The sequence below is a fragment of the Tyto alba genome, unplaced genomic scaffold, assembly GCF_018691265.1.
Source record: "Tyto alba isolate M040663 unplaced genomic scaffold, T.alba_DEE_v4.0 Super-Scaffold_18, whole genome shotgun sequence".
NCBI lineage: Eukaryota > Metazoa > Chordata > Aves > Strigiformes > Tytonidae > Tyto > Tyto alba.
Window position 1 is genome coordinate 8,282,837 of NW_024881280.1, and position 13,984 is coordinate 8,296,820.

The window sequence follows — 13,984 nt, forward strand, 5'->3', positions numbered from 1 at the left end:
TGTAAAACTACAGGGGGATACTCTGCTACTAGCACTGAGAGTGGGACGTATTGCAATACTGTCTTAGTTTGGGCTGAAATAGAGTTAATATTCCTTTTCAGGGACTAGATGAGTGCTGTGTTTTGGATTTAGCTTTGGGTTTGGTATGGGAAAAATGCTGATAGCACACTGATGGTTTCAGCTGCTACCGAGACTTCAAGAACTCTCCGACTCCCCATGTCCTGCCCGTGCGCCAGGGCACAGGGAGCAGGGAGGGAGCACGGCCACAGCACCTGACCCAAACTGGCCAGTGAAATATTCCATATCACGGAACATCATGCTCACTATATAAAGGAGGGGTGGTTGGGAAGGAGCTCTATCGCTTCCAGGATTGCGATTGTGGGATCTTGGTATCTCGGGGTCGCCGGCCGGGAACGGGCTGGGGATTGGTCAGCGGGTGGGGAGCAATTACGCTGTACAGTGCCTGTTTATATATTTCTTTTTGTTTTCCCCCCATCATCGTTATTGTTTTCGTTTTATTGCCATTATTAAACTGTTCTTATCTCAGCCTGCGAGTCTCCCTTCACCCCTCTAATCCCCTCCCCCATTCCCAGGTGGGGAGGGGGAAGGGAGGGTGATTAGCTGCGGGGGTTGGTTGCCGATCAGGCCCAAACCACAACAAATATATTTATATTGGCTAATGATTGTATTCAGCATGTTTTGTATGTGATGAAGAACACTGGAAAGTTGCAACATGTGTGGAACCTCAGTAGCAAAAAGTGTGATTAGAAGAGTGATAGGTCATTCAGATGGGTCATTCAGAGTGTGCTAATGGTTTACTTGAAGTATTTTTTGTTAGCTTAACTTTTGGTCTAGTGTAGTGTTTAGTATTTTAGAATTATACCAAGGGAGCCTGGAGGTGGCTCTTGTTTGCATGTTGTTCAAGTTGAGTTTGCTGTTACCAAAAGGAAGGCAGGTGACACTGATTAGGTTGCACTTAGTTAAAAGTAACACCTGCAACCATCAGCTAGTTTGACCATGTCTGTGTGTAAGGGAGGTGTAGGTCACAGAACAGCCAAGGCTGGGTACAGAGCCAAGTGCTGGCTAAATACACCAACTGTTGTGACTGAGCAGGAACAGAAGTCTGGGGAAAGCCATCAGCATCACACTAGCAGAACACAGGTATCTGCAGAGCATTCTTGTTCAAACCCAGTCAGCCCAACTTTCAATTTCTGGTGATAGAACTTGAAAAATGGGAGACATCTGTGATTTGGAGGTTACTTCTCTGTGTGACATCAGAGAAGTACACAGGCGACAGTGCAATTTGTACATAGTGGTGTATGGAAGTGATGCAGTTTGGCTTGGAGTGAGATGAAGGGGAAAATCTTTCAATCATCTGATCTAATTCTTTGTGAGAATCTCCTACGCAGATTAGGTTGATGTTATACTGATAAATTCATGCACTGATTAAGCTACATTTGTTTATGAATTCTGGATGCTGAGCCTAAAAATTCAAGCATTAAGCAGCGGCCTAGAAGTCACACCTTGATGCTGTGCTGAATTTGAGAATGATTGTATGAGCTGGACTCAGTGCGTTTGGCCTGCTGACCAGTCAGCGGTTCCCTGCCAGGCACTGAGTGCGACATGAATACTGATCTACTACTGTACTGGTACTTTGTGCTACTGACAGAATATTGCTAATATTAGATTTAAATCTGCAAACAGATGAAATATATTTGTCGTTCTCTTCAACCATGTCAGCCGTGTTTTCCGTTGGCCTTCAGAGAGTCCTTGTTGATGAGAACGAACCCCACGCTGACTGATGCCACACAAACAAGCCCACTTCACAATGGATTATCATCTAAGTATACAAGGTACTGATTAGATGCAATAGAAAAGCATCAGACAAAAGTTTGTAAGAGGAATCTATCAAGATTAACTAAATTCAAAGACACTACCTCTGCCTCTCAGAGTCCCAGACAAGAGTCTGGAAGAGTATTCTGGAGAATTACCACAACAGACTTGTCCTGTTCTTGCATTCTCCATTGGACTTCTTCTTTGGTCACTGTCATAGCCAGGATGTTGGGCTAGATGGTCTGCTGGGCTGAAGCAGAGAAATCAGTCTTATTTTTGTGAGATGTTTGCTATGAATTTGGTTATTCTTGTAATGGAGTCCTATTTCAGACTTCTAGGAGTCATATATCAAGTCCTGCTTCAACAGACAAGGTGCACTCCGGCTGCCTCCCTGTGTTCATGCTCTGACACATATCCCCTGCCTACTTGTTCCTAAATTCTGCACTTTACTGCAAAACGAAAAATGAAAAGATATCTCGGCAACTGCAAAGGAGAAAATAGGGCTTGCTCATTTGCAGTGATCATGAACGGTTAGAAAATGCAGTAATCATGCAGTGATTAGTAAAGAAAGCACACATGAGCAAAGTGGAAGAGATTTTCCTTAAGACACATCATTTGCTTCTTGTGTGGGTTAGGGGTTTTTCTTTACCTACATATAACACACCATGAATGAGTGTTAAGATCTCTTTGAATGTAGCCTTAAAAAGCTCAGCAGACTGTGACTGTATAAAGGGGAAATCCTCATCCATTTCTAAACTGAAAACAGCTATATATTGTCCATCAGTTACATCAGGGACTTAATCTATGCATCTTTCTTCTTTCCAGGGCAACATACATGATGCTGATATTCCTGGAGGCAAGAATTTCTAGATGAGGTGTACACAAGAGAAATAATCTTTTTTTCAGTTTTGGACATGAAAATGGCTTAGGAGCTGCTGAACTGTGCAGACATCATGTAGCATTTAAGAGTCAGGACCAAGTCATGGGTCTTTCCATGCAGCATTCCCATAACTTGTGACAGAAGCAGCAATGCCTAAAAGAGGAAAAATTAATTATTTTTTGTATCTTTCTGACTTGACAGAGACCTGATTGCTACATGTGGGCACCAACTCTCAGTAAACCCTCCCTTAAATCCCCAGCATGCAGCTCTGGGCTGCTGCCAATAGACCGAAGAGAGAGGATGCTGCTTTAGCTTCGGGGATGTTCCAGTGGAGCGTGCGCTGTTTGTTAGAACATGGAGCATGACAATGTTATTTTCCAGTGAAAGGTATGTTTGGAAGGCCCTTGTTTGCCAATAAGGGCTTTTTTTTGTCTTGCAATAAAAGTTTGTAAGTGGTAATTCATGGGGGGGGATTATTCTCTCAATTGGACTGTTGTTCTGAATAACTCCATGATGTCCTTTCTTACAATATATGCAGATGCAATTTAAAAAAAATCTTTGTGATGTATCTGTCAAACTATATCTGGCTACAACTTTAGGGTGAATATTCATATTCCTGTTTGTAATATGAAGTAGGTAAATGCTAATGCTGTAAAGCCATCTGAAGCCTTTCATTGTTCTGATAGCCTTTGTAGCTTTCCTGAGTGTTTTCTATAGGATAGATTATAATTCAAAACCACAATCACATGCTACCCTTCCCTGTAAGTTCAGGATCAATGTTAAAATCCTCTTATGGGTACATGCTTATAAACAAACACAGGAAACAGGCTGTGCAGGAGTGTGTGTTGGTAATTTATTATTGTGACAGTGTTCAAGGCTTTAAATAAGAAAGGTCACATACACAGGAGATTCCTACTGAATACCTGATCATCTTTTACACAATAATTTGCATGCTAGAGCCATGGTGGCTGGTAGACACTCACAACTAGTCTAGTGAGGAGGGTGGTAAGAGCTACTTCATTCAGTTTTTGGGTTATCTTACATCTGCAGGTAGGCAAAACAGTCAGACCTTGAGACAGAGTTCATCTAATTAAACCACTGACACCTGCTGAGACACTATTGAAGGAAAAAAAAATGTCCAAATTAAAAAAGTTATACAGACTGAGTGTGCTCTTGTGCTCTATTCCACTAGCAGGAAATGCACAGTGCAAGAACAACACATAATATTCAGAGTTTGCAACATGGGAAAATTGGGAAACAGAGAAAAAAATTCTTCACAGTGAGAGTGGTTAACCACTAGAATAGGTGCCCAAAAAGGTTGTGGAATCACTGTCTGTGAACACCTGACTGGAAAAAAACCCCAAAAGATCAACATGATCTAACTTTGGAAGTTAGTCCTTCTTTGATCAGGTGTTTGGATGAGATGACCTTGAGGGCCCTTTCCAATTTCTTGAGATTCTAAGAAATTACATATTCAGGTTCTCTTTCCCCAGCATGAAGTGCACTTGCCTGAAATAGGCTGGTTCATGAGGTGTTAAACACGTGGTTGTTTATCCTTTTAAATGATATGCACCACTCATGTGTTATATCCACAGTCAGACAACAGGTACAGGAACCTGTGGCTTCCTTTACCAAATGTATGAATACCTTAGGAGGGGATGCAGTATCTCCTCTTGTATTCTGGAATGTGCACATGCCTTGTACATCATTTTTGATGGAAATTGAGGAATAAATTTAACCAGGCAGCAAATGACACAGTTCCAGTCAGTTCTGTTAAGACAGATGTTCAGGAAATATTCCTCTTTTAGAATAAAAACTTACATACTGGAACTGAAGTATTTTGTGTGGGGGGGAAAGAAATAGATTGCAGTCTGAGAGGAACTAGTAGAGTTTTGAAAAGATGCTACTTTTGGACCTAGCAGTCAAATAATTCCGTAGAGCACTTGGGGATCTTAAAGATATCTTTAGGATGGTTATAATGAGTGAACACTGTGAGTACTGTAGATAGAAGTCAAAGGTTCAGCTAAGTGGTGGAAGAGGTTTGTTGATTTATGGAAAGAACTGCAGCTCCTGTGGAGACACCAGTTCTTACTTTTGTGTCGTTCTGTTTGTTGTTCCCCACTGAAGATTTAGAAACTCAGGAGAAGCAGTTGGCACGTGGCAGTGAGTGAAGCTGTATATGCCATCCACAACACATCTTCCATCCATATGTGTGCATATTGCCACAGAGTGAAACCCAACCCTTGCTTCAAAGTGATGAGAGATTTCTAACAGCTGCATGAAACCCTGTTGTAGTGCAGTTTTAGTCAGCTTGTGCCGGAACAGTTCAAAAAGGTGATGCTTGAGAAAACTGGATGTGGGGCCAACTTCTGATTGATGCTTCGTTTTGTGTACCAGCTTATTTCTGTCCTTCTTATCAGACTAGATATTGCAGTCCAGGTCTCCCTATAAATAAGTGCCTCATAAGTAAACAGAAGGAAAAGGGCAAAAGAGTATCCTGCAGAAGAATCTGTGCATTTAGTTTGTCAGGAGCATGTCAAGAGCATCCCCATAGAAAAGGGAAAGTTATTATTTCAAACATGCCTAGATTTTATCTGGTACAGGGTTTTTGCCTTTTAAATCAAAACTCAACGTGAAAGCCATTGTGATAAAATGTGACCATAAAAAATTTGATTGATTGCCATTGTAATATCCCTGTCACAACTCCTGTAAGACTTCTTATCCTCCTCAATCTCAGTTACTTCAGAGGTTTGTTCATAGTTCTTGTGATGAGTAAAAGATTGACATCTTCAGCCTGTAGTCACTGACTGATTGCATCTTACATTCTTACAAATGATTTCCAATACTTCTTATCAGCAACTTTTTATTATCTTCCTTTCGCTCTGTGGAAGAAAATATTGTGTAGCTCAAACATGGTGGCTCTTTAGAAGTGATCCATTACAAGCCCTGTTGCCTGCTACGGTCTCACAAGTGGTTTTTTTACTAGTTTCTACTCTATGGAGGGAAAATATGTAGAAATATTTCACTCCAGTCCAGTACATGCAGTGGAATTTCAGTATATGCATCATCCAAAGTCAAAATCATAACCCAGCTAGGCAAAATCAAAAATCAACTGAAATAGAGGTATAAACTGGACATTTCTAAAGAAAATAAAGGAAAAAAAATGCATTCAAGGAGTATCAATTCTTAAATTTCTCCCTTTCATAAAACGAAGTATGAGACCATGTGTGTGGCTTTGAGTGTATATAAATGTGTGTTGGAAAGGAGGGGAGGAATGGAGAGTGGAAAGAAAAACAGAATATTAAAAAAATCTGTTTTGTAATTACTTGTACATTTTTTGTAGCATGTAGGGTTCCCAGCAGAAATCTCCTTCTGCCAGATGACATACATATGCAAGTGAAAGCAAGATGGCTCAGGTCCCGACCAGACAGTCAGTTTCACTGTGCAGTGCCAGAGATGAGCATATGGTAACCACTGCCTGCTCCAGGATTAGTAGAATAAGCATGGTTATGAGATGCCAGTTGTTTGGCCGCAAGGTGAATTCATTTGCCTCTGTAAGACAAGGAATGACAGTATCACTGGCTACCACAGCACACAATACCTACTTAAAAACAAGCCAATGAAATCTGTATTTTGCATACTTTCATAACTAAGTGGTTTTGCAATCAGTTATTATTAGTACAGTTATTGTCTCAGGACACTGACAACTATTTCTTTTATGAAGAGGTAATAACTGCTTTCCATCACCGAAGCTCTAGTGACAGGTTATAGAAATTTTCTCAAGATCTCTCACTTCGAGGTCAATGTAGAAACCAAGGAACAAATTCTACTTACTTCATTTCTTGCCACTCCCACTTAGATTTTTCAGTCACTAATGAGACATGAAAATAACATGGTCCTTTTTTTCTCTAACTGCTAGAGTCCTGAGGTAAGAAAGGTATTTTTAAAAAATCGTTTTTTCTCTCACTAGGGAAAAGATTAGCACTTAGTTGCATAACTCTGTTTTATCTTCTTAGAGAAAGGTGGTAAAAGTCTCCTTGAAATAGCCGTTCAGCTAAAAGTTGAGGGTCTCCATGGACGTTAGGAGGCTGAGACTCATGCCTTGGCTGTGTTTGATTAGGTTGTCCCACTTTCCAGACTAGTGCTCTGATCAGCAGGTTGTTGATTATTGGTACATGGGGGGTTGTGGTGAGTTCATAGGAAAGTCTTGATTTTTATTCCGCATTAGACCAATAAGTTTTGAAATCTATTTTTGCATGAGATGAAAGCTTTCTTTTATCAACCATTACCTTACACATCATGTGATGTGAAGTTAGTCTTTTGGTAATTTAGCTTCCTTAGGATATATGGCTCATGCTGTGCCATGTCTGTGTTTCCCTTGATTCATCTGGAATACTATGCCCAAAAGAGAGGGGAGGAAGACTAGAGATAATAATTCACTTCTCTGTTTTTTTTTTTTCCTTTTTGTTTTTTTTTTTTTTTTTTAAGTTGTCTCTGGCTGCTAAGTGCATTTTGCATAGCCTAAGAATCACTATCCATTACCAAAAGAACTGCTTGGAAAAAGCCAGCCCCCTTCACCTCCTTATATGGCCTCTTCATCTTCTGAGGCAGAAAGAAAGCTTTGGTCCTGGATGGTGCTGGTGCCTAGTAGTTCCTAAGCAGAGAGAGCTTAGTCATACTCAGGCCAGAGCTGACTTCTCTCTCTGCTTCATTTTCTGCTTTTTAAGAACTTTTTAAGAACATGGAGAAGCATTTGCTCCCTGTCCTTTACATGTGCAAATTCTCCCTTCCTCTGGGTTGAGAATAGAGTAGAATTTTTAAGAGAGTAGTTTATTATCCTTCTTCATTCCTTGCAGATCCCCACATAAGGCTATTTGACTCCCCAGTGCTTCTGCTTTGCTTCTCTTCTCCCTGCAGAAGGCATAATTTTGCATTATCAATGAACATCAGTCCAGACCTCAAAGGAATGCAATTTCCTGGGCTCAGGAAGGGATCCAGAGGTTAATCTCATAAATCCTATGTATGCTCTGTGACTGTTCCGGCTCTTAGCCAAGTTTGGCAACAGGGCCATTTCATCTAACGCTCACATAGTAAAAAGACGTTTCTTTTATGACCTCCTAGCCAGCTGTTCAGGCTAAATCATTGTACATACAGTCATGACTTGACTAATGCCTTTGCGTGTCTCAGCTGCTATCCTGTTATTCCGTCTGTAGATTGGTGCAAAATTCTCCTTATGAGGTGGTGTTCCTGGAAGACAGAGCCTCCTGCTACATGTGAAAAATAGAGAGTAATTTTCTGTGGGTCACTGCATGCACAGATCATAGAGTCAAGGGGATTCTAGCTGAAGGGTGACTTAGTATAAGAAATTTAGTTCTTCTGGGAGTAGATAAGTGTCTGTGGCCTGTAAGGATGTGGAACCAAGTTGCTGTGGTCCCCAGTTCTCCAGTGCAAGGTTCCGTGTGGAGACAATCATGAATGCTTTTATTGCTGTGAGATTTTTCTTCATGTGTTTTAGGTTTTCATTAAAGACGTGTAAAAACTGAAAGCATGTTTAAGCATGTTTTCAAACTTTTCATGCCTCTGAAAGTGTTAGTGACAGGTCATGTGCCTCCAAACTGACTTTTCAGCACAAAAAGAGAAAAAAGAAGAGAAAAGCTCTCCTTTCTCAAAAGCCATTCATCATCTAAAAAAAAATTTCACTGAAACAAGAGATGCTTTGGTGAGCTTAGATCTCATGACATTGTTTGCTTGGCTGGCAATTCTGCAGCACCCTCAGCTCTCAGTTCTGGCAGGCACAGCCCAAACAGCAGGCACAGCATGTACCTACCTCCACTTTCAGGAAAGAGCCACAGACCAAACCACCAGGCTCTTCTGCTGTTGCTCCCAGGGCAGAAAGAGGCCTGAGATTCTGCTGTTTCTCTTTCCTTTGTCCTCAGTCCTTTGTTTTATTCTCCTTCTATTTTAGTGTGTTTCACTCTGTTGGGTTTTCTGAATTCTGCTTTTCTTTCTTTCCTCACGTCTCTCATAAGAAGAATGTCAGCTTTATTTTGAGGTCTCATTGTTGACAAAGTTAATAAAATGAGTTCTGTATCTCTTATTATAAAACAGATGATCAGATTATTGGGATGAAGTAGGTTGAAAGGGAAGGTATTATCAGGTTTCAGGCTTTAGTCCAATTAGCAGGCTCTCAAACTACAACATATTTCAGTTAACACTGGTAGGGATTTACGTCTTTGTGAGCCCACTGGCTATTTGGACTGCTGCTGCAACCTGAATCCATTCTGGGAGCAGACTGCATCAGAGAAGGAAGAGTCTGGTGTATTACTGTAACAGAGAGGAAATTATCTATTAGAAAGATTTAAAGATGATACTTGCTTTAGGACAGAGGGGCTTGCTTGGTGCTTATTGTGCCTCTTAAGCCCTCCTTGTGAAATGAGGAAAAAATAGCAGGGCCAGCACAAACTCTTGTTGCAGAGGTGGATTTTATCTAAAAATAAAGTACCCATATGTCTGGAGCTGGGCTTTAAGAATATGGAGATGCTAATACTGCCATGGTAAGGATTCCTGCAGGGAAATAGCACCCTTTCTTACCTTTATTGTTAACACGTGACTATTTCCATATGTGGATTAAGTTTGCCTGAGAGAAAGGATATGTTATTGCCAGCTATGGATGTACAATGGTATCCTTGACTTACTACGATCCCACAAAAACCACCAGCAATCCCTGAGAATTAGTCTGGATTCACAGAGGTTTTCTGACAACAGAATACCTTTTGCTCTCGTAGGTGGGTCTTCCACCCCTGTCAGAGGAAAGGAAGGGTCTCTTTAGCAGTATGTGTCTGCTCTAAAGACTTCCTGTTTCAGCTCACCAGGTGGACTCCTGTACACTATCTCCAGGATTTTTGACCACAAGACTGCTGTGAGACCAGATGTCACACATCCTGAAAGGCTTCCAGTTGAAATCAATGGAATTTGACACATCCACAAGTATTAGATTGGTGCCAGAGTGATCAGCATCTTACAGAAATGAATGCCAAGTGAGTACAGAGATTCAGCTTTCCTCTTTCTATATTCTGGAATCATGATTTACTGAATAGGTATGAAGTCAGTAATGGAGCTGTGGGCGCTTATGGACTGGGGCTAGAGCATTTCTCTGCGCAGAGATTAGGTATAACAGTTGTTTGCCATTGAAACTCCATTCTGGTTGTAGTCTGAAAGCTGCTCTGGAGTTTCACTGGTACATTGCCTTCAGCTGACCTTTTGTACAAGAACACACTTCATCCAAACCCAGTGGAAAGGTTAAATACTTTCTCAGCTGTGGAAGAAGGTGTCTGTAAAAGAGACAGTAATGAAAGATAAGGGGACAGGCAAAGATCAGTAGAAACATATTTATACTTATTTATATAGGAGTATATCAGCTCTGGGTATGTGCTGCTGAAAGGAATATTTGTTCCCCGGACAGTCATCAAGATCTGCTTTTAGCTCCAGCAGACTTGAAATTATATCCAGTTGATACTGCATATTTCATTATATCAGTTGGTGCTTGCTGGAAAGGAAGGGAAAAGAATGAACTCCATTCTCTCACTTGGATACAGCATATTAAAGATAAGCTTTGATGTGAGATGATTTCATTCTTCTATTGCTTACTTAAATAGTATATTGTGTTTTTGCAAAGGAGGTGTAGCAGTTAGTTGTGAGAACTTGAATTCGCTTCTGGCTCTGAGGAGGGGATCAGAAAGTGGCTCTCCAGAGTAAAAAGCATTTACAGTTGCAGCAACAACAGTATACACATCCTTTCTCAGCCTTTTCAGAAGGCTCAGCTACCCCAGTTGGATCTCCTATGGTAGGTTTAGGCTTTTGCAATTGGCCCTCACCCTTCGCTTCTCCGGCACACCAGCTGTGCAAGCTGCGGCATCCCTGCTGCACCCTGCTGTGCCACGGCAGATGAGTTGCTGCTAACTTGCAGCACAGTGTCAAGGGCTCTCCTCCTGAGGTGACTATACCAAATGTCTCCCCTGACAAATTGCTGACCAGAATGTTGGAAAGAAAGAAACTTGAGACACCTTCCTTCTCCTCTGAATGAACAAATTCTGGTGTTAAGGAAGGTCTATGCCTATCATCACAGACTCACTGAGGAACGGTAACCACATGCTTTCACACTCTTCTTTTTTTTTTTTCTTGACTTAACTTTGCAAATGAATTAGCTGTAAGTCTGCCCAGAGCTTTGCGCTGCCACAACAGTAATAGTTATTTTTATGATTGTTGAAATATACTTCTAAGTGTCACAGAGATGGTTCAGCTGGCTGTGCATTTGCCTGAATATTTTAGTATTATAAGGAAGTATAAAGTCCCCATTGTCACATTATTTGGTGTTCCACTTATACAATCATTGCAATGCAATTAGCCTCCTCAAAAACAGGGAAGAGGCAAACATAACCTTTAGCTGCTAGCTGGGAACCTTCATTCTGCTATACCATATCCTGAAAAAATTGCAGCATGTCCTGGAAACTCTAATTGGAGTCTAAATGCAGGATGTTTTGGTTTACTTTGGCATACAAGGATTAGAGAGAAAATACTTCAGTGATTTGGATGTGTAATGGTTGAGGCTTTGGTAAGGAAGATTTGTCTCCAGTCAGACGTGTTGAGGGAACCTTCTAGCTGTGCATGCCTCCGTGGGCTCTCCCACACACGTGTCCGAGCTCAAAGCAACTGCCTTGTTAGCTCAGAGCTCTCAAGCCTGCTTGCAGCTGGTGTGTCCCTGTTCCTTCCTTGCATGTGCATTTCAGATTGTCAGCATTTCAAAGTTTGATTCTTCAATTCACTTCTGAAGTGTCTTGGGAGTGAACACTGATGGAAGCACATGTAGTTGAGGTTCACTAGCAGAGTTGTTCCCAGCTTGCTTTTCATTGTGATTTCAGCCATACTAAGCTTTTTCCAGGTATTCCAAAATGCTATGTAAGCAGTCACTGCAACTGAAGTCTGTGTTGTTTCAAGGGAACACTATAACCACCTGAACATACAGCTGTTATATTTAATTTCACCAGATGGAACAACCCCATTTAAATTCAGAATACAGCCAATCATAACGTTTTTTTCAAGCAAGAAAAATTCTACCATAAATATACAAGCTTTACACTTGGAAAGATGGAGAGGAAAATGTTATCATAAATGTACAAAATTGTACAATCATTTGTAATAATTCTTCTTCCCAGCCATAAAGAGTATATCTTTTTTTCAGTGTATGCTGTCATATTCAAATGCTGGCTAAGTGTGTGTTTTGCTTTCCGGTATGGATAATTCTCTTGGCAGCAGGGGAACATTCTATAGCTTTTATTACAAAACCCTACTCCTTTAACCTATGGGTTTCACCCTCTCTGCAGGACTGCCTCCAGTCCTTATCCAGGCCTGTCCATGGACAGCACTTCCATTAGCAGTGACAATGACCTTGAAGGGTGCAGCCACTGAGTCACAGGTAAGAAAGTTAAGCAGAGAAAACACGGGTGTGAATATAAAAGAGGTCTCAGCTGCTCAAAGCATGGCCATTGCTCCTGTATACCGGGGAGACATGTACACTGTCCTCCCAGTTTAGGGGAAAAATTGCTGCCACGATAGCAAAGTAGAATTTACAGGTCACAAGATGGCAGCATAATTTCACTGGTCAGGGTGACAAAATTTGAGGGATCAGGTTACTAATCTTCCTCAACTCAAACTCCTGTTTGAGTAATCAGAAAGTTCTGTGACTAACTAGCTGGTGCTTCCTGGGCTCTAAACTACTGTGTATATAGGTGAAACTATTATGTATGTAGGTGAAAATCCTGTTACATTGCTTTTCAAACTGATTTAATTTAAATTCAGATGCTCTGTGATAGTGTTGAAATAAACTGCTCACCTGGATTTCAATACTGTACAAAAAATTACACCAGCATATTATCTAACTAACCAATAAAAAAGGCAGCTTTTATGGAACACTGACTATGCAAAGCCTATGCAACTGAGTGTCATGTTTTGTATATTTTCCTTCCTTTCTGCTCTTGCGAGCAAGATATTCTGAAACCTGCCTCAGAATATGCATTTCTTACTGAACATTAATTTTTTTTTATAGTAGTACTGAGTGAGTATATTCTCTGTGAAGAGCTTATTTAATGTATTATTCCCTTTGTGTTTGAGGGATATGTAAGTCATCTATATTCAGTTTTCATCCTCCTATTTGCCTGCCTGTCTCTGTCTCTTGTGTCTCTCTTTCAAAGAAATCTGAGCATTCTTACCATTTGTCATGAGCTGTACCTTTCAAATGTATACTTGAGCTGGAAAAAAAGAACTGTGCTAGGGAGAGATGATTCATCACATCAGTCACCATATTATGTAACACAGAGTAATAACAACTACTGAGAACATTTCTAGCAGCAATATTCCCACTTGTGAATTTAAATACTTTCCCCAGGAATGTCTGTAAAAATAAACTGAGGTATCTGCATATACTTGGAAGGAAAACAAGCCATGAGAGAAAAGCAAAAATCTATCAATTTTCAAAATTAGTTGCAGTATTTTATGATATTACTGCAGAATTAAACCATAGATAGATAGGTGCGTCTTTGAGGTGCATATCTTTGAGAAGAATATAGAATCATAGCTCTACCTGTTGCTTGCATCTACCAAGTGAATATGGTATTTTGGCACATGTGCAAACTGTGCTTATGGGTATTTACTTGCTGAACTTACAGTTATGTTTTCAGTGGATACTTCTGCAAACATTAAAGTTTTGAATGTATGCTGAAATCCCAAATAGTCATTGGCTTTGGTTTTGCCTACCTGTTCAGGTGACAATTGTTCTATCCAAGTTTACTCTCTCCAGTCCATATAGTTGCATCTGAGCATCTCTAAATTAAGTTTAATAAAGCAAAAGAAAAATGAGACAATTGTACACTGCTCATCCCGTTAACATGTCGTTTCTGGGCTAAGCAATTGGCCGCATGGTGTCACTGTATCTTAAGGCAGCAAAACCTCTAGCACTAAAGCCTTTAGCAATTCCAGGTTTTCAAAGTATCCCAACCGTGTGATATTATCTAAGGTGATACTTCAGCAAAAATGGTAAGGTCACGGAAGCTTCACTGTAGGAGTGTTTTAGGAAGATATTTTATACAAAGAATATGTTTCCCAGCTTCTTGTACCTTCCTGGAATATATCAGATATATTTTTAGCCCAGATGCACTTGTTCTCCAGATGTCTGCATTTGGGAGCATGCTTGTATGCAAAGCTTTATCTTAAATTGTT

The 13,984-nt window shown here is 40.5% G+C and overlaps 1 protein-coding gene across 6 annotated transcripts in view; it reads left to right on the forward strand.

The window, feature by feature from the left end:
• The window catches only part of LOC104359793 (cytosolic phospholipase A2 beta), a 65,732-nt gene that overhangs the window by 6,029 nt on the left and 45,719 nt on the right, over positions 1–13,984 (forward strand). For 3 of the 6 annotated variants that reach the window (XM_032990044.2, XM_032990046.2, XM_032990047.2), the window contains exons 2-5: positions 1,741–1,853; positions 2,915–3,100; positions 9,578–9,750; positions 12,094–12,185. In XM_032990044.2, the coding sequence (XP_032845935.1) occupies positions 9,744–9,750; positions 12,094–12,185 (99 nt within the window). In that variant the 5' untranslated portion in view covers positions 1,741–1,853; positions 2,915–3,100; positions 9,578–9,743. Of the gene's footprint in view, positions 1–1,740; positions 1,854–2,914; positions 3,101–9,577; positions 9,751–12,093; positions 12,186–13,984 lie in introns of those variants that run through there. The other 3 variants (XM_032990045.2, XM_009965621.3, XM_032990048.2) reach the window with 3 other exon arrangements.